The sequence below is a fragment of the Mesitornis unicolor genome, unplaced genomic scaffold (genome assembly GCF_000695765.1).
Source record: "Mesitornis unicolor isolate BGI_N332 unplaced genomic scaffold, ASM69576v1 scaffold29715, whole genome shotgun sequence".
NCBI lineage: Eukaryota > Metazoa > Chordata > Aves > Mesitornithiformes > Mesitornithidae > Mesitornis > Mesitornis unicolor.
The window spans coordinates 700-24,059 of NW_010185289.1; the positions used below are offsets into that span (position 1 = coordinate 700).

The 23,360-nt window shown below is 34.6% G+C and overlaps 1 protein-coding gene across 1 annotated transcript in view; it reads left to right on the top strand.

The window, feature by feature from the left end:
• Positions 1-1,831: 1,831 nt before the first annotated feature.
• TBC1D32 (TBC1 domain family, member 32) overlaps positions 1,832-23,360 on the top strand; it is a 30,392-nt gene continuing 8,863 nt past the window's right edge. The window contains exons 1-16 of the mRNA XM_010184789.1: positions 1,832-1,986; positions 5,002-5,163; positions 7,956-8,133; positions 8,779-8,850; positions 10,043-10,168; positions 11,076-11,154; positions 11,305-11,405; positions 11,491-11,552; positions 12,054-12,198; positions 12,916-12,975; positions 14,433-14,532; positions 14,809-14,946; positions 16,347-16,439; positions 16,696-16,838; positions 20,386-20,513; positions 21,658-21,859. Coding sequence (XP_010183091.1) covers positions 1,832-1,986; positions 5,002-5,163; positions 7,956-8,133; positions 8,779-8,850; positions 10,043-10,168; positions 11,076-11,154; positions 11,305-11,405; positions 11,491-11,552; positions 12,054-12,198; positions 12,916-12,975; positions 14,433-14,532; positions 14,809-14,946; positions 16,347-16,439; positions 16,696-16,838; positions 20,386-20,513; positions 21,658-21,859 — 1,944 coding nt within the window. The remainder of the gene's footprint in view (positions 1,987-5,001; positions 5,164-7,955; positions 8,134-8,778; positions 8,851-10,042; positions 10,169-11,075; positions 11,155-11,304; positions 11,406-11,490; positions 11,553-12,053; positions 12,199-12,915; positions 12,976-14,432; positions 14,533-14,808; positions 14,947-16,346; positions 16,440-16,695; positions 16,839-20,385; positions 20,514-21,657; positions 21,860-23,360) is intronic.

Genomic DNA, 23,360 nt, shown 5'->3' on the forward strand with positions numbered 1-23,360 from the left:
TTCTTGCCCTCTTCGTGTGGCTGAAACTATCACTTTTTTGTTGTTGTTCAAGCCTTGCTCGAGCAAAGGCTTGTGTAAGGATAAATGCTGGGCTGCTTCTGAAGCATCTCCTGGGTTTTTGGTCAGGCGTTGTGGTTGTGGGACAGGGACAGGAGAATAAATTTGGACTTGAAAAGACTGCACAAACTGGGCCTTGGGGTAAGGTATTTTAGGGAGAAAACCATCATTTAAATTTTGCCCTGAAATTGATTAGGGGATGTGCCTGCTGGGAAAAGCAAACAAACGAACGAAAAAAACCACCAAAAAAACCAAACACAAAAAACCACAAACCTTTACAAATTAAGTTTAAGATAAGTATCTCTGTGAGGGATATGTAAGTGAAATAAGACTTTTCAAAGTGGAGGTGAAACTGCAGTATTCTTATGAATAATTTAAGTGAGGCTTTGCACTGATTGCCAACCAGTATCTGGATACTTGCACTTTTAAAAATGCCTTGTTATACTGAAATACTAAGTTAAGTTTTTCGCAGGGGATTAGGATATTATCCAGTATTACAGTCAAAATATAATACTTACGAGAGTGCTTTATACAGACCTAAATGTATTAACTTTGATTAAGTATCTTGAGACTCTATAAGAAAGAGGGCTGCAAATGAGGGTATTAAGATTATTACAAGGGATATGTGTTTTTTTGGTTTTAATTTTAATGTTATTTCTGATTTGTGATTGAGTTAATGTTGAATTAGTTGGATCAAAGTAAAGTGTTCAGCAGTTCTGAACTATTCACCACAGGGACCTGCTAACTCAAGGAATCATTACCTTTCATAAAGAGTAACTCCTCCAGCTGGTGCTATATGGCTTTAATTTTTTGTTAATAGTGTTTAAGTCTGAAGAAGTGATTTATTATATTTTCTCTTTCAAATGTGCATATTGTTTATTCACAGGTGCTTAGAAAGTCTTTGATTGACTTTTTTTAATAAAATCGAAGGTCTCTAAATCATTCTTCCTCAAATAGACTAGAAATATATAATCTAGAATTGCCACTAGGGGCTGGAAGTATTCCTTGGCATATAAAGAAGTTTAAGCCATGAATATAGATTAATTAGTTAATCAAAACAGAAATGGAACACTTTTTTTTTTCCTTTGCCACACCTTGAAAATTAAACTGATAAGATGCTGTCTTCTGAGCTTGACAAATATTTCCAGTCTCTCACTGCTGTTGCTCATCCAAGTTTTTCCCAGTAGCTGTAGGGTTAAATTGACAGGTCTCTGTCAGGTCACTGCAGTTGATTACTGCAGGGAAATCAGACAGTTCTGATAATTCCACCTGGCCCTTGCAAAACCTGCCAGCATTTTCGTTCAGGGGCACAACAACAGCTCTGAGTAGAGGGATCCGAAAATCAGAACTGTGTAGTAATAGTGGATGAGAAGCAGCTGATACATGTCGAGGTTTCTCATCAAGATACAGTCATTACATCTTCAAAGCCCCCTTTTTTCAGAATTATGGTGTAGTCTTCTGTCTATTTGATGGGCGAGTCCTCAAGCAAATATGAACAGGAATATTCAGGCTTTTTGTAATTCTCATTTACGAATATTGTACTAAGATAACAGGAGGTTTATTAAAACTAATTTGATTATTTTGTTTCCAGTTCATCTGAAGATAAGCTCTATCAAATATTTCTTCTCTGTGATCATATTTTTTCATAGACAATCTCATGTTGATAACAGGAAAAAAATGGCAATTTAAAGAATTTATGCTTTTCTTAGCATCTTGAGGGGAGGAAAAAATCAAAACCGTGAGAGCTTGTTATTCTTATGTTTGCTTTATACAGATGTCTCACTTCACAAGTGAAGATGAAGCTCTTTTACAGTCTATGCTTAGACAGTTGCTGCAGAGTGTGAAGGAAAAAATCACTGGAGCCCCATCAGTAGAATGTGCAGAAGAGATTCTCTTGCATTTGGAGGAAACAGATGAGAATTTTCACAAGTAAAACTATTTTTTCTATTTTTAGTATTTTGAAGGATGTGAAATGCATTGAACTGTATTATTTCTGTGAAAAGTTTATGATTTATATTTCTGTATGTATGTATAGATATTCCTGTCACTAATCAACTCTCAAAAGATGCTAATTTAGAGAATAAAATTAATTTTGCCATTGTGCTGGTTTGGTTTCCTTTTCCTTTTTTTTCTTCACTCAATGTATTTTTACTGTAATAGTAACTAATGAGCTGTTTGTGTGAGAGGAACTTAAAAAACTGCCTAACTTAGGCAACTCTAATGCATGTGTACATATAATGTACTAAATGCACACACGAACAAAAGCTAGATGAAATACTCACAGGCTGTCAGGCAGTATTTTTGACACCTGCTAGACAGTGTAATTTTGTTTTTCAAAATAAGGTTATTTTTCAGAAAGCTACTTGGCTTCCATATTTGGTTGTTTTGTGTGGCTTAAGTCACTGAACCCCTTGTATATCTTATCAGGTAGTGACTCTTTATGTTACCGGGTGACAAGCATGAGAGTAAAAAGTTAGTTATAAACATATCAAAGTTCAAAATAACATGTAGCTTTGAAAGAAAAATGTTTTTATTTAAAGGAAGGTATATCTACAGTAAAAAATGCCAAACAACCAAAAACTGCGAAATTACTTCTGTCAGTATGTCTTCTGAGGACTTATTAGGAGAATATGGGATGAGGGAGTAAAGTCTACAACAGGTGGAAACATTGCATACATAGCTTTCTGCTTTAGAACGGTGAAACCATGGCATCCATTACTCATTCTGGTATGCTAAAAAAGCTAGTGATCCTAAAGAGACTTTCTTTTCATGCACACAGTTTTAAGTTATATTTAATGGAAATTCAAGTGTTGCGTTAAATGCAGAATGTGAGGCTTACTTTCTGGCACTGGAATATTTCTGGAGAAGTTCTAGTCTTGTTCGTGACCCCCAGCAGCATAAGTTGCTTTTCATGGAAGATCAGAGAGGTCATATGGTGATTACTGAGACCGTTAAGAAAATTTCTCCTTGATCATTACCCCATCCACCCAGAAGGCAAGTGTCTTTACTAGTAATGTGTGCTTTTGGATTTTCCAACATGCTAGTTCACCTCAGCATTTTGATCAGTGCTGTTTCTGCCTTATGGTTATTTTGCCCTAGTAATTTTATTAGATTTTGAGGTCTGCCTTTATCCTTTGTTCCCACTGTGATGTAGAAAAGACAGAAACACAGGATTTTCAGAAAGCTATTAACAAGGAAAATGGAATCAAGTAAAATTTATGTGCAGTAGTAGAAATCGGGATCTTTAACTATATGAATAGCATGTTTTCTGTTGTATTTTTTCCTTAAATTAAAGTCCTAGAGGTTTTTTTTAAAACACTTTTTTTCCTGGTGCTTCCTTTGTAGGCCAAAACAGATCAGTCTGACTTAATTCTGCGTGTGAAGTAGTTCTGTCATTGCTGAAACTCTTACTTGTTACAAAACCTTTTTAAGGTGGAAGAATGATGCAGAAGATCAAGGCTAGGATATCACGCAGACATAAACTTAGTGGCATGAATAATGACGTGATTGCTTTGTGTTTCAGAGCAAAGCATCACTGCAAAAATGTATACTCTGGAAATGTTACTGTCATAAAACAAATGGGAGAAAGTTTTATGAAAGATTTCATTCAGTGGAGAGTCGTGTGCAATTTCGTTACTGGAGAAGTAAAAAGGCAGCCTTGAAGACAAATGAAAATGCAAATAAACATGTTTGCCTCCCTCTTGAGATGTATCTGTCTTTCACTGAGAACAAAAGAGATATAGGAATGGAAATAAGTAAGTGGGGGGAGGAAAAAAAGAAAAGGACTGTTACACCTGACAGAGCTTGCGGGAGGCAATCCATTGAGGAAGTACGTATCATGAGTTGTATCGCAATTTTTGGTTCTTATTTTTTTTATGTATTTTGAATGTAGTCTGATTTATTTTTTTTTAATATCTAAGAAAGGCAAAGGCTGTTGCCTCTTGTAACAGTTGCTTTTATTTACATTAGCATTTTATAGCTTTGGACTCTGTACCTACATGGTGAACTGACTTTTTTATTTGAATTTTTCTCACTCTGTATTTATCCAAATTAACACAAAGTATTAATTTTCCCAAATTAGCACAGTGATGCACATCTGCATTTGATATAATGAAGATATACTGATGCATCTACTGTTTATGTATGATTAGTTTTTGTTTGTCTCTGTCTTAGCCTTTCTACAAATCAGAAGACTAACAAAAAATGCATATATTCTGAGCACTACTTTTCAGCAATTTCTATCGCTAATGCAGAGTCTGGGGACCCAGCAAGAATCTTTCCTTTGAAATCCCCCTCTAATGAGTATTTGTTTAAACAATTTTCTGGTAGTATCTAATAATAAGAGTGCACAGTGCCAATTTCCTGATGTGTAACATGTACATGTAATCACAGACGACTAATTTGTCAGTTTGACTGAGATCTTCTGCATACTGTCGTGACATGCAGACAAGCCTTAGACATGCTCATGTGCTAGAATTTATAAATTGTGTTTTCTGTGTTTCTTCTCATTTTGTATGTATACTGCATAAATAATAACACCAGATGTGTACACCATAAGACGGTGCTATGTTTAGAATGCTCCAAGTAATGTTTCTTTTGGAATTTTAAATTTGAGATTTCTTAATATTCTATAAGTTTTTTGTCTGCAAGACCTTAACCTTCTGTCTGAGTAGATTTCTACATTTAGAAGAAACACAAAAGGAAATCAGTAACTATTCGGTATTGTTTCTTCCTGGAATATGCTGCTAACAACCATATCGAAGAAAATAAAATTTTGTTGTGTTTTTTTTACACTGTTGAATTTTATTTCTCTGCAAGTCATATACCCTTACCTTAAAGTAATAGATCTATTTGGAGAGAAGACAGTGAATGTTAATATAATGTTGAAAATTTTTGGCAGTGAGCTCAAGAAAATCTTTTGTATTTTAATTTTGTGTATTGCAGCTATGAGTTTGTGAAATACCTTAGGCAATATATAAATAATACTGTGGGATCTGTGATTGAAGAAGAAACAGAAAAATGCACTTCTGCTCAAAGTCAAGGTGAAGTATCTGGCTATGACACGCTTGTCCAAAATGTTACTAAGAAGACCCGTGAATCAAAAGAGTGAGTATATGCATATTTTTGTTTCTTTTTAGTCTTTGTTTTCCTTTATGCTTTCCAGAACTTGTTTTAAAAAATAAATTCTGAACCAATGGGTAGCAAAAGTGATTTTTTGCTTTCAAAATTCAGTGCTAAGTTATTCACATATTCCCACCCTGCACTGCAATTTGTCATGCTTCGTCTCACTCTGGGATTCAGATTATGGATTACTGCATAAAGATAGTTAGCAAATCTAAGTTTTTGAGGTATCTAGGACTGGAGTTGAGCAGGGCTAAGATCTGAAAGAAGAATCACTATTTCATACTATTTCACTGGCTGCAAATTCACTTGTGATATGGAAATTAGCCTAAAGGAAAAATTGATTTTATCAGGTATTAAAGTTTGATTATTTCCTTAGATAGAAATGGAGAGTCTGCACAACAATGCTTTCTAAATAAAAATAAATTAAAAATTAGGATACATGTGTATTTTTTTAAAGATTTCGTCCTTGGGATCTAGTCAGGTGTCCCGAGAAAGTAGTACATTTAATCAGATCTACTTTCATTGACTATTTTGAAAATTCAGGTTTCAGCTATCTTGCTTTGTATTTTGGTGTACATGCAAAGGTAATTCTGCAGTGCTGTCTGTACAATGTAGAATTGGTATGTGGACAAACAGTGTATAATTATCTGAGATTTTTTGACTCGGTAGACTGTCAGATGGCCAGAAATAGATGTGCAAAACCACCTGTCATCATATTACAGGGTTTATGGTCCAGATTAATTGGCTTTGTACTCCATATTTGGTAAAGAAACCTTAAATAAAAAAATTCTCTGTGAGTACCAGTTAAATTCTTTTCTTGTCTCTTCCCTACCAACTTTATTCACCTTCCTATGGACAATACAATGACATTTCCTTCAAATACAGAGGCTGGTAGCTCTCTGAATTTTCATGGTTTGTATTTCAAATTTGCATAGGCAGATAATTGCCATGGTTCTTTAAAGCAGTGGTCAGTAGTACTTAAAAAATGAATTTTAATATATACAGCTGTTATTTTCAGAAAATATGTAAAACTTCAAAAGTTTAGTCTGTGCATCCCATTGTTTTTGGAATTCCTGTACAAAATCTAGCTACATCATAATGCTTAAAGCAGTTCTGAAAGTACTGTTCTTTAACTAAAAGAGGCAGTATACTTTTGTAATCATAGTGAATCAGGTCCTTGTCTCTCTACTTTGAATTGCCATAGAAAGCCATGATGAGGGTTTTACTGAGGTTGAACCACTATAATGTGAGAACAATGAAATAAATGTGAGCACCTGAAATGGTGAATGTTGAAAAATGAAAACCCAACCAACCCCCCACTATTTGATCATGAGAGGTCATTTTTATGTCTTGCAGAAGCAGAAAACAAAAAAGACAGTTTTTTACTCTCATATATTTAAGCCACTAGATTGATGTTATACACTACTTCAGCTGAACTATTTTTTCACTCATTGTTATTGCACAATCTTTGTCTCCATCTCCCTTTTTAGTGGAACTAGTATTTTCCTGTGGTGCCTGTTGTTACAGTAAGAAAAGAATTAAAAAATAGCATATGTTTCTGTTCCATAAGATTTTATTTCCTGTTTGTTTCCAGAAGGTTTCTTATCTGGAAGTGCACAGAATTACGCTTTACAAACTATGCTTCTATAGGGTCATTTTCTTGTCACCTGTCTGCAAGCATTCTGAACTCTGCTTGAACTTTATTTGGTCTCATTGTGATGGTCTTGATACCATTTCAGGATCATTAACTGTTTTAGTTTTGCTCATTGCTATTACTCATTTTCTGTAGTGGGTAATAAGCTTAAAGGTATTTATGGAGAAAAAAATTATTAAGGCATTTATCTCCTTAGTGATAAATTCTGTACTTTCATAGTACAGTGATTTCTGTTAGAAAGCAGTTCTTAATCAACTACACTTGGCTTTTATTTTCACCTAGAAAATAGATGTTTGGATGACTGTTTTTCAAATTATACTGTTTGTCTTTTTGTTCTGAGGATCAGGACCTTAGGGTTCTTGTACCTGTTCAAGTTGGTAGAAGAAGCTCCAATTAACTAAATATGTCTGTATCGTGTATTTTTAATTTGAGACATAGGAGTATATTAAAGCACGAAACGGTAATTTGTATCTTAGCCTTAAAGTGAAAAATAATTTGAAATAAAATATAAACATTTTACACTATGATGTTTTTCTGAAGCTGCTTTTATTTTTAATTGCTTCCTTGTGGATATTGTTACTCAACTTATGTAACTTAGAAAAACGCTTGGTTTTGTTGAAGGAAAATTATTTTGTGAGCATGACCTGTACTCAAGATCTGGAATCAGGATAATGTGTTCTCTTCTGTTGGTTCTGCTTGAGGCTTGTAGCAGAAGAAAAATTGGATGTTGAACTTGAAGAAACATAAACAGTAACAAGGATAAGAACTGGTTTGTTTTCTCAGGGACAGATTCTCCCTTTTGGTAGATTCACATTGGTCTTTCTAAAGAAACTCCCAGAAGAGGATTACGTTAGTGGTATTTCATTGAATGGTTTTAGAAGGGCGAAAAGGAATCTTAATACAATTTAAAAATACAGTTATCTGAAACATTAAAGGAACATACATGTTTTGTTACTCATTTTGGTTTTGCATTTGTTTTTCATTCATTTCTGTAAATTCAGTGAGTTCAGGTCTAAGCAGCATTATACCGTATTCAGTTATTCATGATTTAGTGATTTCTTTTTTTTAAATAAGTGATTTTTTTTTTCTCTTTAATATTAAAATCATCTTTACTTTGAAGATACAGGGAAATGATGCATGCCTTGAAGAATGTCATGATGGTTGTGGTAGAATCTTTGATTAACAAGTTTGAAGAAGATCGGATGCATAATAAGGACCCGGATAGTAAAACAAAGAAAGAGCGTCAGAGTGGCTATTATACAGACAACTGTTCTGACAGTGACTCCTCGCTCAACCAAGTACAATGTGTTTTCTCTCTATGTTATGAAATAAGCATGGTACTGCAAAATTGTTAAGTTTCTGTCAGTAGAGATTGAGAAACAGCCCTAGAAAAAGTCATCCCTCCTATCTTCTGTATAGCCTAAAACTAATTAGTTATTTTTCTTTTGCTCTGAAGTACTAAGGTTACACTAGCTGTTTAACCTTTAGACAGCATATGCTAGATGAGATGAGTATGATGCCCATATGATCTAAAGTACCTATGCAAGTACCGCATAGAAGAAGATAAAATAATGATAAAAGCAATACATCTTACTTCTTGTGATTTTTATTTTAGAAGCCAAGTAATGTGCAGTTCATTTCCAAACTACTGCACTATGCTGTTTTACTTACAGAATGAATTATTATAAGGGATTTCATGAAGATACAGGGAACTTTTAAGCAAAGCAAAGCAAAATATGTAATGAGAATTTTGTTGGCATAAATTTAACTTTGGGCAAAGAGCAGAAAACATTTAGAACGTTGACTTTAATGTTAAATTAGTATAAATATTGAGGGCCTAAGTATTAAAAGTAAATTAGATATCAGAAAGACTGATGATTTTAATCTTCTACTGTTCAGTTTAATAAAATACTCTAATGATTGTTTTATAATATGTGTTACAGAGTTATGCGTTCATGAGTCAAGAACAGTTGCAGCTGCTTGTAGAAAAGCTTGACCCTGTTCAGCCTAAGGAAGTAAGTTTCAAATAAGAAATAAGATGTTAGTACAAATTAATGCTTATGGCATATTGGAAAACAGACTGTATGTACATAAGAGTTCATATGCACCTAAGTGGAATCTTGCCTTTGTTGGTTCATATATCTTGGCTTCAGTGCAGCAACTGCTCTGCAGTGCAGTATTTCATTGTTCATAACCACCTGGATCAAAACCTGGCGTTGCAGCAAGTATCTTACTTTTTTTTGTTAGGAGTTTATGTACTAGATGGGCATTTTTAGTTTGGAAGAAGTTGCTCCGTGACAAATAATGTTCTAGAAACTTGTTTTCCTGTATGCATGCCCTTTGCCCTCCTTGGTGACTTCTGTGTTGTCCTTTGTGTTACCCCTATCAGAAGAGAGAGATGCCTGCCGATTTGCCACCAATCTACTCCCAGATGGAATATATAAAGTCCAAGTTAGGTTTGCCTTCCTGTCAGTGGCAGTAATAATTTGGGTCTCTAACCACCAATCAGCACCAGCTACTGATATTTTCAAAGCTTGGAGAAATGTCATTTTGAGAGTGATGTCTCAGTAAGATATGTGAAAAAGGCATGGTAGGTGGGAACTGGTATAACCATTGTGATCAAGTTTTTTTAGAAAACTAATTAAAAAATCTGAATGCAAAATAAATGTTTTTAAAATTTCCTACGGTTTATTTCAGCAATATGAAATAAATTACTAGAGATTAGTTACCTACAAATAGAACAAAAAAAAGTTATTTGAAATTATTTTTATTATAAAGCTGAAGAAAATTAATCAGTAAAGCATAGTGTCTAGTAACTTTGTTTCCACTTTCCCTCACTGACTTTTTAGAATGCTACTAGGCACATCTGTAGTATTTAGTGATACTTTCCTATATTCCATCATAAAAAACCCATATTTGATTACAAGCAGAAAGTAGAACATAATCCTTGCACCAGTATTAAAAACCTATATAAAATGGTTTTGTTGTTTCTTGAAATGTTTCTTTTAGTTTTTGGTTTTTTGCTTAGTGATGTAGTATTTTGTCTGAATCACCATAAAAATACAACAGGGGATAAGTATTCTGGAATTCCTTATCTGTTCTACAGCCAGGTCCTGTTCCTTCCTTCCTCCAAAACATATTGTAAATTACATATTTGAGAGGTTGCTGTAAACAGATTTGTGGTGTTTATCTTTTTGACCACTTCAGGTTCGCCAAGAAGCATTGCAGACACTGTGCATTGCCCCTCCTTCTGATATACTGAACTCTGAGAGTTGGCCCAATCTGTGTAAGCATCTGACGATGTCTCTGTCGGATCCTGATGCAACATTCAGTGTAAGCTAATGTTCTGCATTTAATTATCAGATGTGTAGCCATAATAAAGAGTACTGAAGAGGAGTAAGAAATTACATATGTATTATGAGTAGACCAGCAGGGTTCCAAGACATTTTGTTATCTGCGTATGTATCAGATAAACTCTTTTGTAGTAAAAGAACTATATGATTCTAGTAGGTCTTGATTTAAAGAGTTACAACAGGATTTCAATAGGATTTTTAGAGACTGGAGTGCTCATTTACGTATCTTTTAATGAGAATGATGAGGTTTGAATGTCTTTTAGCAAACATATAAAAACACTTACAAAATTTTTCTGTAAAATAGATCATGTTAATATTTCATATTTAAGTCAGTTACATGCTCCATCATGATGAGAAAAATGATACGTAGTAATATTACACAGGCACTGATGGAAAAAAATGGCAGCTGCTTAAACTGCTTTTAAATTATTTATTATGTCAATGAAGCCTCTTTTTATTTGCATTTTAAAGTGATCATCAAATAAATATGAAAGTTGCCCCAGTTGCTGTCTTGTATTTCTCTTTCAGCTTAAAAAGTCTACAGTTTCTTTTAAAACAGTGCTAGTTGCAACTCATTGGTTCATTTAATAACATAAAAACATTAATGCTATTGGAAAAGTACAATAATATTCCCTGATCTTCTTCTTTATATCTCAATGAGGCTTTGCATTGGTGCTATCAGTTAAAGTATTTGAGTGAAATATCATTTGGGCTGTAGGTTTCTGTGGTCCCAAACTGTATATTTTTATAAAATACGCTTAACATTTGTAGAGCTATGCGAGCAATATATAATATTAAGAATAATGCCTCTACATATTGGTTATTGTGCAATAATAGTACACAGTTACATGGCTATTTAATGCATTGCTTACTTTTTTCTCCCTTAGGAGAAAATTCTTAGGTTCTATGCGAAAACCTTCTCTTCTTCTCCATTTAATATGACAAGAGAAGTCTATAGAAGTTTAGGTATGTGCATTTAATTACATTTAAGACTTCATGAGTCATAAGCTTCCTGAAAATCAGTTAGCTTTTATCATGAAGCTGTATAATACGGTCTAGTTTGTCACTACTGTCATGGAGGTGAGGTTTGGTTTTGTTTATTTTCTTCTTTTTTAGCAAGACACTTGGAGTTGTACTTTCTTTCTGGAGAATATTCTCTTCGTATTTCAGCTGGTCTGGATGTATCTAACCCAGATATAACTTATTTACTTAAAAAGGTATAATTTAACTTTCTGTACCTTTTTATTATTACTGAAACATCACACATTATTTATTTTTTAATTTTAATAATTATGTTTTCAGGTTCGCCTTTTAAATGAGTACCAGAAGGAAGCTCCATCTTCCTGGATTCGTCATCCAGAAAAGTATGCCACCTTCAAAAACCTGTCACTGTTTCTTAATTTAATGTTTTTTGACATATAATTATTTGCATGTAATTTTAGCAAAAGTTGATTACAGGTTTCACAGATGACTGGTCAGTGATAAGGAGGGGAAATACAAATAGAGGGTGGGAAAAGTTGAACAGGAAAGTAACATAGGAGTAGTCATGGGTCATATAAGGCTGCTTACTTAGCTTTTGAAGTGTTCTTAGTGCTTTTTAACAAAAATAATTGGGATGTTATACAAAGTAGTAAGTGTATTAAAATATGTAATCATGTAGGAGCAACAACACGTTGTTATTATTTCTATTCATGGTAATACAAATAATTAATATCCTTACCATACCAAGTTAAAGGTAATGTTGTTCATATTTATGAATTATCTGAACAATGAGGCTTTACGAGAAATTTGTTCCTGAGTATTACTGACGGAAGGATTTAAGTGATTTTTGTTTTCTGTACATTTTTCCGTATTTGTATCATCAGGTACATGGAGGAAGTAGTGGAGAGTACCTTGTCGCTTTTGTCAGTAAAACACGAGCCTGATCATCCTGCCTCTACAGATTTTTTGAGTCCAGTCTACTTCTTGTCTCTGATAGATATCAAAGCAGTATGGTTTAAAAAGTGGATGGTAAGCAAAAAAAAACCCCTAACCCAACAACCCGTAACTTGTTTATGTCTGACATTTATTTTGAAATACTTGATTTATAACTATTATTATCACAGACCTATTGTGACCTATCATGAGTCATATTCCTATAATTAAGGAGTATGAGAGTTTTTTTAGGCATTTATGTCCTTTGCCCTTTAGCACTACTCTCTCCCTGCATTTTTGTTCAGTTAATAGTTTCTATAAAATTTTTGAGAACTTACCGTGCTTTAGGACTTGAATCCCTTTGTCATAATTGACTGACAGCTAACAAAAGTTGCAAGTATTTTTCTGGAAGAAGCGATGAGTGCAGTTATATATATGATATGTTGTACACAACTTGCTAACCTCCGCTGGACGTTAGAGCTTTCTGCAGCCTACCATGTATAAAATTATAATTTAGGATTTATATGGCAATGTCAAAACATGTAGTCTAACATTTCAGCATAGTTATTGTTTTTCTGTTTGTTGGATGTTTTGCTACACATTTTTCTAATGACAGGTTTTTTTGGTCAAATGTACTGTAAACAAAAGGCTTAGTTGAGTATAATACTGGTTTGCACAAGCTGCATTTCAATATATTGAATATGTGCAGTGCACTGGATCTCTAGTAGAACAGAACTGGAGATAATTTCTACTTTTTAAGTAAAAAAAAATAAAACTTACATGTTTGACATTAGGTCTTCTTTGTAATTTTAGCATGCGTATTACAGCAGAACAGTGGTACTTAGGCTTTTGGAAAAGAAATACAAATCTTTGGTAAGTATTTCCCAAGGCAAATTTACTTGAATCTTATTTCTGCTTTGCACATTGTGGTTTGAGCAATTTTTTTTCCTTTTTTCCCTTTTGTCAAGAGCTGTTACGTGTTGTTTAGCTAGATGGACCTTTTTAATTTTTTTTTTTAAATTTTTTTTTTGCTTAAATAAATCTTTGTTAAATGCAAAGAAGGGTATGTGACTAGCTCTGAGTAAGGGGAGATTTGCATGTTTTATAGCAGGTGTTTAAAGAGATTATTATTTATTAATTCCTTACTTTGCATTAATATTTAGAATTATTTCTGACAGTGTATAAAAATACCAAATAATATATGAAAAAAAATCATAAAAACTCTATGCTGGATTTGAATTTTTGATGGAAGGAGACTGAAAAACCATGATTGTGTTCTTTAAGTTGTGATATGAAGGATTAAGGATTGGAAGTGTCAGCAAAATAAATCAAACTGAAAGAACATCTTTAGTAATGTCAGTGTTAATCCTATCACATATTCCGTATGGGCAGATCTCTTCACTGAGATGGAAGTTTCATTGTTTTCAGTAAGTCCAATATAGATGTGAGATCCTTTCATAGAGACAGGACTTTGTCTGTGTTTTGTAAAATCTTGTGACACAAATGAAATATAACATGAAGTATATGTGATTGATAAAACCTGGAGATGGTAGGCAAGGATACAGACAACTATAGTAGATGTTTGTCTTGTTTATCTGTATGCATAGAACAGAGTATAGAATAAAGCATGTTCCATGCAACAAAATGGTTATAATAGGAAGTTCATGAGCAGGTATTCTAACCTGATTTATAAGCATAGAGTAAACATCCAGTTAGGTAATTTTTTATTAAATATGTCTATATATTTTACTTACGCTTATGAATAAATCCTAGCAGACCCAAACTGTAATAAATCTAAAAGTACTTCTTTATTCATATGCTACATTTGTGATTCATTCCTAAATCCATGCTTATAATTTTTAAACTTTTGTATAGGTTGATTAGATGTTAATGATATGATAGTGATACAGCACTTTTACAAAGAGCAGTAAGAGCAATGACTGCACCCAGTAAACAAACTTACAGTTTAGTAAGTGTATTCAAGAAAAAGTTTTTCACATGTGGAAAATGAAAATCATCCATAGTAATGATGGTATAATAATCACAGTTTGCCATTAACTTCTCAAAATACATATCTTCTGTACTCTTTTTCACAGTTTATCTTGATGCTTATAGAGCTGGTAGTGTGATAATGTAGTAATAATGGCAATGTGTTTTCATAGCCCTGTAAAATTTTGCTTCCTGTTGGTTAACCCATCCAAAGCACTAAGGTAATTGCAGTGAGGTGAATATTTAGGTTCCTGTGTTAAAGCACAGTAATTTGACACAAGAGAGAATGATTTTATTGTTAAATACAGGTATTTTATTATTTTCTGCTTTTTTTTCTGTAGATTAATGAAGCTGTACAGCAATGTCTCGATTATTTTGAATTTTGCAAGGCAGCAGTTAACAAAAATTCTAAAGTCAATGACTTCTCCCGGCAGCACTGTAGTAAGTATATTTGCATGTCTTGCATTATATGCACATACATCCACATTCTCTAGGTCTTTGAGCATGCTGCCTCATGAAGAAGACATTCTATCTGTTCTTTTTCTTCCCAGAATACTGTGTGTCTGTGTTTTGAGAGAACACTGATAGGAGTGGTTAGCTACTTAAGCTGTCTGTCTTTGTATACCAACTGATCCACATATGTTGCAGGTAGTAGCTAGATACTGTAAAGAGAATGTAGAGAGTCAAGTTCTAATTTTCTGTTTTTTATTGTTAAAGGTGATAAACAGAACGCTTTTTACACTGGACCAGAATTGCAGTACATCTATTTCGTTCATTCACTGTGCCTTTTGGGAAGATTGTTGATCTATAAGCAAGGCCAAAATCTCTTTCCAGTACAGCTGAAAAATAGAAAAGGTAAGAGGAGGGTGAGGAAAATGAAACCTGTTGAACAACACTTTATCCGTACTTGACCTATGTTTCCACTGCAATGTTGTGGACATTGTAGGACAGTATTCTGTTCAGTAATTCCATGCCTGGAAACCTTTCTTAAAAGATGGTATAGGTAATTTTGAGTATCAACACAGTTTTTTTAATCTTTGATGGATGTGGTTGATTAGATTGCTTTTGTCCTTAAAATTAATAAATTAATTTAATCTTGAAGGAGAGTTGGATCAGTTTCTAAGTGATTAAGTCTTTCTAGGGGTGATTAATATATTTTGTCAAACCAGTTGATATGATTGGTTGGAAAAGAGACAAGTCTAGGGACCAAAACTGTTTTTCAGGTGTGAAACAAAATCAGTCTTTCAAGCTAATTGCAAATTGAAAACAATTGCCCTGAGCTTAACCTATTAATATAATTACGGTAAAGCAATGGTAGAGGAAAAGGTCAGCACCTGTGGAACAACGATGTTTATAAGGACAGAGGATATGAAATGGAAAGGCCCTTGGACATCCAAAGAAGTCTGCATATGATAGTACATTATGCAGGGTAGGCAAATGCAAGTGTATGAGAAAAATTGTAGTGTTTCATTACATTAATGCCTCTATTAATTAAGTGTAGAATTCAGAACATTACTGGATACTAATTCTGAGACTTCTCTTTTGAAGGTATTTTGTCACTCTGGTTTGAGAATCAGAACTTAATAGATCCAATGTAGAGCAGTTGTGAGAAAGAAGCATCTACATACAGAGTGCTTTTGTCACTTATGGATTATCTGAATAACACCATTCAAGCAGTGATCCGTTGGTGATGGTTGGTTTTTTCTCTCTCCCACAAAAGTAACAATCTCACCATGTGTGGTCTTGATAGTGTTCTTCTCAGCTTCATAGATAGCAACCCTTTCCTCACAAATTGTCTGATTTATTAACATAATTACATTAAACTTGAAGCAATGGTTCCCGACCTGCATTTAGCAATGTTTGTTATTTTTATTTGAGACCTGAGGAAGGGTTGTCTGATAGCTTGTCTCCTTTCCAGTTGTTTCACTTAATATAATAGCAAGGTAATGATTTTTCCTACAGCCATGCCTATTCAGCATTCTCAGATTTTAGCTGCGGTTCGTTTCAATGGAAGACGTGGTAAAGTTGCAATTGGCTAAATTGGGAGCAAGACTAAGCCTTACAAGTTGATAATGGAATACCTTACTAGAATCCCAGGGACATGGACATCCTTTGCTTTTTCAGTTGTACTAATGTCAGTTTCCTTAATAAAATAAAGCATGGTTTGTTTACGTATATTTATGAAATCCATTTTATTTGTAAAATTAAAGTTGCACTTTAATTTATAGAGTACTTTCCTTTTTTTTTTTTAATAGATAGTATATCCATAGCTGATCTGTTGGTACTATTTACTCAGCTTATTTATTACTCTCCGAGCTACCCAAACACAGCTTTGGCAGTGCATACAGGTAAATGTTTGGTTTTTAATGCATGCTAGTATGTATAATTATAATGAGGCATAAGGTAACTTTTTTTCGCAATTCTTAATTTGGATCTATTTTTTGTGCAGATTTTTCTCTTCCCTTCCTCCCTTACCTTTACATCTTCCCTCTAACTGTGTTAAATCAGTGCTTAACAAAATTATAATTCAGAAACATCTACATAAGCCATAGAGATATGTTTCTGTAAGTTAAAATATAAACAAATACTTCTTGTGTTCACCAGACAATTATTCTCCAGCAAGTCTTGTTATGGAAATTCTGCAAGTTTTTTGTGATCAAACAGGATGTGCTGCTGAATGCTTATATACAGATGCAGTGATAAATGCCCTACTTCACCCTGTTCAAGGTTTACTGAGTGGCACAGAGGTTTGTAGCAATCTTACAAATAATTTTTAAATCTATAGAATATGATAATTTTTCTGTATTTTCTATGTAGAAGATTTATTTAGTCACATTGTAACTTCTGTAGTATTTTCTATGTTAGCTATTATAGTATGCTGTAAATATTGTAGAATGTCATTATAATTGGTCTAACAGACTTGGTTTTCTTGAAATCTTGTGAATAGTAGCAAAAATTGTGCTGCAGTGAGACTGGTCCCTTGGGAAAACCACATTGCTTTTTTTTTTCTTTCAATGTTTTTGTGTGTCTTTTGGATATTTCTTGCATGCATATTTGCTCTACCTACTATTTAAAAGGCAACATTTTATTCCTTTTTAAATTCAACTGGCAACTTGAAGTTAACTGTTCTGAGTAATTAATGTAGGAAAAAAATGCAATTCTTCATGGAAAATAATTATTTTTTGAATTGGGAAAAGGAAGAGTGTTTTGGGGTTTTTTTGGTTTGTTTTTAATATTTCTATAAGAATTGTAAAAAACTGGGAAAACATTATCTACCTCTAGGTACTTGAAAATCTAGTTATAGTTTTTTATTAGACATTAGTAGTTAAACCAGCAATTATCTCAATATTTAACAGTCCTTCTCTTTCTCTTTTTTTTTTTTTTGCCATGCTTAGCTCTCTCTCGTAGGTAGCTGAACTCTTAACTAATTGTAAGCCTTCCTGTGAGTTAGTAGCTGGTCTGTTTAAAAAAAACTAACAGGTCATGTTCAGGAATATTTAATGTACAGGAGCTGTAGTAGGTTGGTTATGTATTGTGAATCTGGAATACGTCATATTTATTCTATAGGAGGTGCAAATTGTTTTGTATTGCATATGGCAAACCAATAGCTGGAAATGGTAGACTAAATCAGAGTGACCCTGTTCCTTTTTACAAGAATATCAACTGGTTTTGCTTCCCAGTCAAACCATTGGCATTTCTTACACACCCAGGAATCCTAATGCTGCACGCTGATACTGGGCCATACCTATCTCAGAAGAAAGGCTGTGGCCATGCATTCATCTTTCTTCAGCTGAGGTTTAGAGTGGGTAGCATTGGAGCTGCATATGGGACTCCCTGGTTGTTCAGTGGTCCTAATGAGCAAACACAATGCTGTTATTTAACATTTGAGCTCTGAATTCACTCAAGTACATGCAAGCCTTAGTTGCCTTTTATGCAGAGTAGTATTGTGAATCAGTGGTAGAGAGGGGAGGAGAAACTCCATGGCTTTAAGCAGTAGTTGTCAGAAGGATCAGTTTGTGGGCAGCAGTATTGAGCTTTTGGGCTCTGTAGCCTCTGAGTTGTTGCTGAAGCATAGCTGGTGCAGAACATTGCATTCACATCTTCAATGAACAAAGTATCATGTTTTTGTTGGTTTTTTTTTTTTGGTGTTGCATAGGGAAAGCAAAATAATAACACTCTTGAAGAAACAGTGACAGCACAGTATGTTCCTTTCTTAGAATCCTGAACAATGATACTCAGTAATATAAAAATCAGGGAGATTTTTAACCCTCTGTATCACTGAAAATTTTAACTAAAAAAGCAAAGTCAAAATGGTGTTTTTCTCTTGGGTTACTTTGACCACTGGCATTAATAGTAAATTCCTTAAATTTTAAAGTAGGAAGACTTTATTTTTCCTCTGTGCACTATATAAAATATAGAGCCACCTGTAAGAGAAGAAGTGGAAGCTGGATTGCATAGCATTTTAAAAATATTTTATCTTGTGAGTCCACCTATCCTTGATGAATAACAAGAGTGGAAAAGATTTAAGGAGTGGACTTGAACTTCAGGAGAGTGGTGCTTTATTCCCCGTTCTGTCATAGTAGATATTTAACCAGTGTTGCTGGGAACAGTAATCCCCCCTAGCTCATCTCACTGTTTACTCCACTCTATTGTTCTTGGTGTGGGTAGGGGGAAGCTACCAAAGAGGACTTCTCACTTGGAAAACTGTCCTCTTTTTTTTTTTGTAAGTATGTCTGTGTATAAGTTCTAGGAATTCGGAGTGTTTCTCAGTCCCTGGGTGAGAAAGTATACATGACAGTATGCTTTGAAAATTGCATGACCAAATTATTAAGGCATATGGACAGGAACAGTGTTTTGGTGAGCACCTTTAGGGTGCTGCATAAGTCCTGCAGAATTACAGCTGCTGTCTACTGTCAGGCCCTCAGCATGTCTCCTCATTACTTCCCCACTCCTGGGCTTGATAGCATCAGCTCAGGGCCAGCATGAGTAATAGTGTGGGTGTCCAGCCTTGAAGAGAACTGCTTGGGAAAGCTCTTCTAGGAAGCCTCAGCAGAGATCCTCCCCAGTGATGCTGATAAGCCTTAGCATGGACTCATTCCACCTTCCACTCAAGAGTGTTTCGTAACCTGAGATTCTTGTCCTCATTCCCTGCCTGTATGATGTAGCACTATGGAAGTCTAGTGTCCCATTGATCTGAAGCCTTACCCACGGACTTGTCTTCTTCACTTGCTTTGCCTCAGAACTGCTTTGTCACTATTAGATTCAGTTGCATGTTGAGCATTAGGCTGTGTCTGACTCTGGTTACGGTGCCTGAAGCTGACCCTGACTCACTAGCTCAGCTTCTAGGCTTAATCTTGGACGTTCCTCATCTCTGTGGAGGGCAACTGGACTGTTGAGTGAACCTGGTTACTATCACTGGACCTCATCTGCTCACCTTGCTTGGGTGTGGTGGGACTGCTGCCCATCTGATGGCAAGCCACTGCCTCTGCCTGCCTTGTTACCATGCTCAATTCCTGGCTTCTCGTCCCTTGCAGAGCATCCTGCCCTTGCTGCTCCCTGAAAGATTCTTCATGGAGTACCCATTTTCTGCTTGCCTGCTATTGGAATATTGACTTCACTTATTAATGAGCCATGGCAAATTTAACATTAATTTGGCTAGTACATTCCTTAGTGATAGTACCAGACTGAACAGTCTGAATCCCAGTGTTAAGTGGTCAAGTCTGCTTGATTACAGTCTAGTTGTGCCTATATAATGCTCTGAAGTGAACAAGGAATTGCCAGATGACTTCTGCTTTGCTCCAGTGGGGAAGACTTTTCACCTGATTCCAAAGCTGTGTGGGCCTACTGTAGCCTAGAGGTGAGGTAGACAAAGAATTTCTTCTTGAGAAGTAGAATTCCATTTCTAGCCAAAGAGTTGCCAGTGCATATGCAGCAATGAGAGAGTTAGTCTGTTTTTACCTGGATTCAAGTATTGCTCTTATACCCTTAGATGGCATGTCAAAAGCCTTTCCATGTTCATGGTGGGAAAAGAGAAAAAGGAGTTTGGAAATGTCTGTTCACTATCTGTACAGTCATTGACCTTCCATAATCATTCAAAGTGACAATTATTGCCATTTGTGATGAAGATTTCTATGGGATGGCATTTTAACGTAGACTGTTTGGTTATTTTACTTAAGCCTTTAAGCAATCATCAGAAAGGTGACCTTCAGGTTCTGCATTCATAAGACAGACATGAATAAACAGCTTTCACCAAAGCACTGAATTGAACATTTTTTTTTTCTTTCTTCCAAATAGGTGTATATAAATTGTCTTGAAACCACTTTAATTGATGTAGCTGATATTCTGGCAAGGATTGCTGCTGTAGAAGATGGTCTTTCTCTTCTTCTTTATGGAGAAAATGAAAAAACTGCCAAAGAAGATAGGTAAGAGTGCATTAATGAATAGCATTAGTGAGCACTTTAATGAATTACATTAGTCTTATGAGAGTCATTTTCTCTTTTTGTTCATTTATCTACAGCATGCTATGTTTTGTTTATATTTAGGGTGAAATACCTGATTATCAAGTAAAGTAGTAAGTGTTTTAGAGAATGTGTTAGGGAGACTTTTGTGTGTGTAACCAGGTGAAAAGACCATTTAAAGTAACACTTTCATTAAGAGAGATTTTGGTGGTTTACTTGTTTATTGTCTTCATGTGAGAGCTTTCCTTTCTCTGATTGTAGTTCTCTTATATTTATAGTGGTGCTCTTCAGGCCACAGGTCTCTCTTCTCTGTTTTTCCTTTTTTTTTTTTTAGAAAAAAATACTAAAAATCAACTTAATTATTGAAAGAATAGGTTTAATGTAGCATTCACTTTTCAATATATCTGGTAGAGACAGATCTTGTATCAAAAGCTGACATTCGTAACACTACCTAAGTTAGGATCTGTGTGATCCTATGGGTAGTATATTGTTAGCTGATGCTAAAACTTGAAACAGGGCAGTAAATTCAGACGGCCTTTAAAAATATCTAAGCAACAGGTCATGAAAATGTATGGAATGCATGTCTTCTGAGTGGAAGAATCTCAGAAGCTGCATATGTTTTTAACGGGAGGTGGAAGTAAAAGAGTATTTTGAAGAAAGAGTTGTACTTTGTGTTGCTAGTGTAGAAGACTTCAGAAGGAGATCTCAGATAGGAAAAAGGAACAAGGACAGATTTTGCCTTATAGTGATATCCTTAACACTGATTTTGCGGAAGCTAAAATGGTTGTCTTGTCGCTCTTCCCAGCTGGCCTCCTATAAAACACACAGCCTGTGTAGTTCATGGCTATGTGCACTGGATGAAAGACAGTGGATACAGTTTTGCTTTATGCAGACCTGTAGCTAAAGTAAAATCACTTACTGTACATTTCTTTTCTTTTGACTGGTGTTACGAATTATAATATAGTTAGCCCTTACATAGTGGGTCATACTTTCTTTCCATAGTTTCTTTTCCTGTAGAAAAATTTATAGAATTTTTAGTCAGAGGTTTTGTTTCAAGGCTTATCAATGACTACAAAACAACATTTTAAAAGAGTTATTTTATTTCTAGTCCTACAGCTGTTCATATAATTGTTCAGTTTACAAAGAAACTTCTTCATGACGACATTTCTCTTTTATCTGGATCCGAGAGTTTGCCAGTTGTTAAAGGAGCTTTCATTTTTGTATGTCGTCAGATGTACAGAACTTGTGAAGGGCTGCAAATGCTAATTCCTTATGGCTTGCATGAATCTATCGGAGAGGCCTGGAAAAAGGTAAATCTTGTTTTGGATTGGGAAAATTGGAAGCAATCTTACAGTAAGAGGTTCAGTTTATGTACAGTTGTTCTTTTCTTCAAGTTGCTTATATTTAAGCAGTGAGATAATGTTTGGCAGTGTTCTAAAAATGGAGTTCTACTTTTCAAATTTTCCTTCTGTACATGACCTTAGCAGAAACTTAGTTTGAGACTCCTGTGCCTTAAGATTAAACCAGGAGCTCTCAAGACATTTGATAGACCTATCATCCATAGATCAGCTCCTTTTTAAACATCGTCCTTGATGCTAGGGGTCACCTGAATGTCATGATATCCAGCATCCACCACACATCTGGTCTTTACTCTCGGTTTGGGATATTTTCAAAGGAAAAACTCTTGAGATGTGGTCTTAGTAATTCTTAGGTTAAACTAGTTAGTTTAAGTGGGAGATATGGAAGGAAAAAGAAGATTCCAAATATTTCACTTAAATAGTTAAATGCCACTGAAATATTATCAAGACACCATAATGGTAAGTGCCAGGCCGGAGTTCTTGTCTTACCTGAGTACTTGGGTATCTTATGAAGTGTAGTGTCTGTACTTCAACTTTCGTTGATTGCTAGTCTAATGCTTTTTCTGAATGAAAGAACTTGTGTCCAATAGTTCTGCATATTTTGCTTTCTGTTATAAATCTACTGAACAAGATATATAGAACTCTGCTATATTCACTAAACTTTCCTGTGTTCATTGTTCTGCTTGCCATATGCAGTGTGAAAATTCTTATGTATTACTATAAGAATTTAGTTAAGGTGGAAAAACGACAGCATATGCTGCAAGAGCAGTTTTAAAAAAGTTCAGAGAAGTAGAATTCAAACAAATGTTTGAATCATTAAAATAATGTTGGCAGCATTTAGGTAAGAGCAGTATTTAAGCTTCGACTTTGGCTTCTAGCTAAACTGAAAGCATATTTAAACTACAGGTATTAGAACTTCTAATGGAAAACCAAAATTTAGCTGTGTTCCTTCACTTCATGCTGAACAATGGATCCATCTATTTTTTTTCCTCCACTGACTGTAAAATATTTTCTTAGAGAAGAATCAGAACAAGCTGGAAGAAAAAATGGGCTAAAAAAACCTAACGATTCTTTTTGGAGGCAAGGAAGCAGGAGAGATTGAATGGAAGGGAGAGTGAATGGAATAGCTGTTCTTCCTGTCAAATGCTGTATGCTTTTATTATGATTAGTAATTTAAAAGCTACAGTTACTATGTAGACTGAGGCAGAAAATATCAGAAAGATAGAACATGAATAGAAGAGAGACTTAAATCACCAGCTTGTGGGTATTTCTCACTGCTTTTATATATGAATATTATCATGAAAGCATACATTTTGATTGAAAATATAAATATGGTTGTATGTAATAATATATTTTATCACAGTAAACTCTGTTTCTCATCAAAGAATGTTAGGTTTGAAACTTAGATTCTTCCTTGCGTTGAGAATTTTAGGATTTTATTGAATTAAGGAGT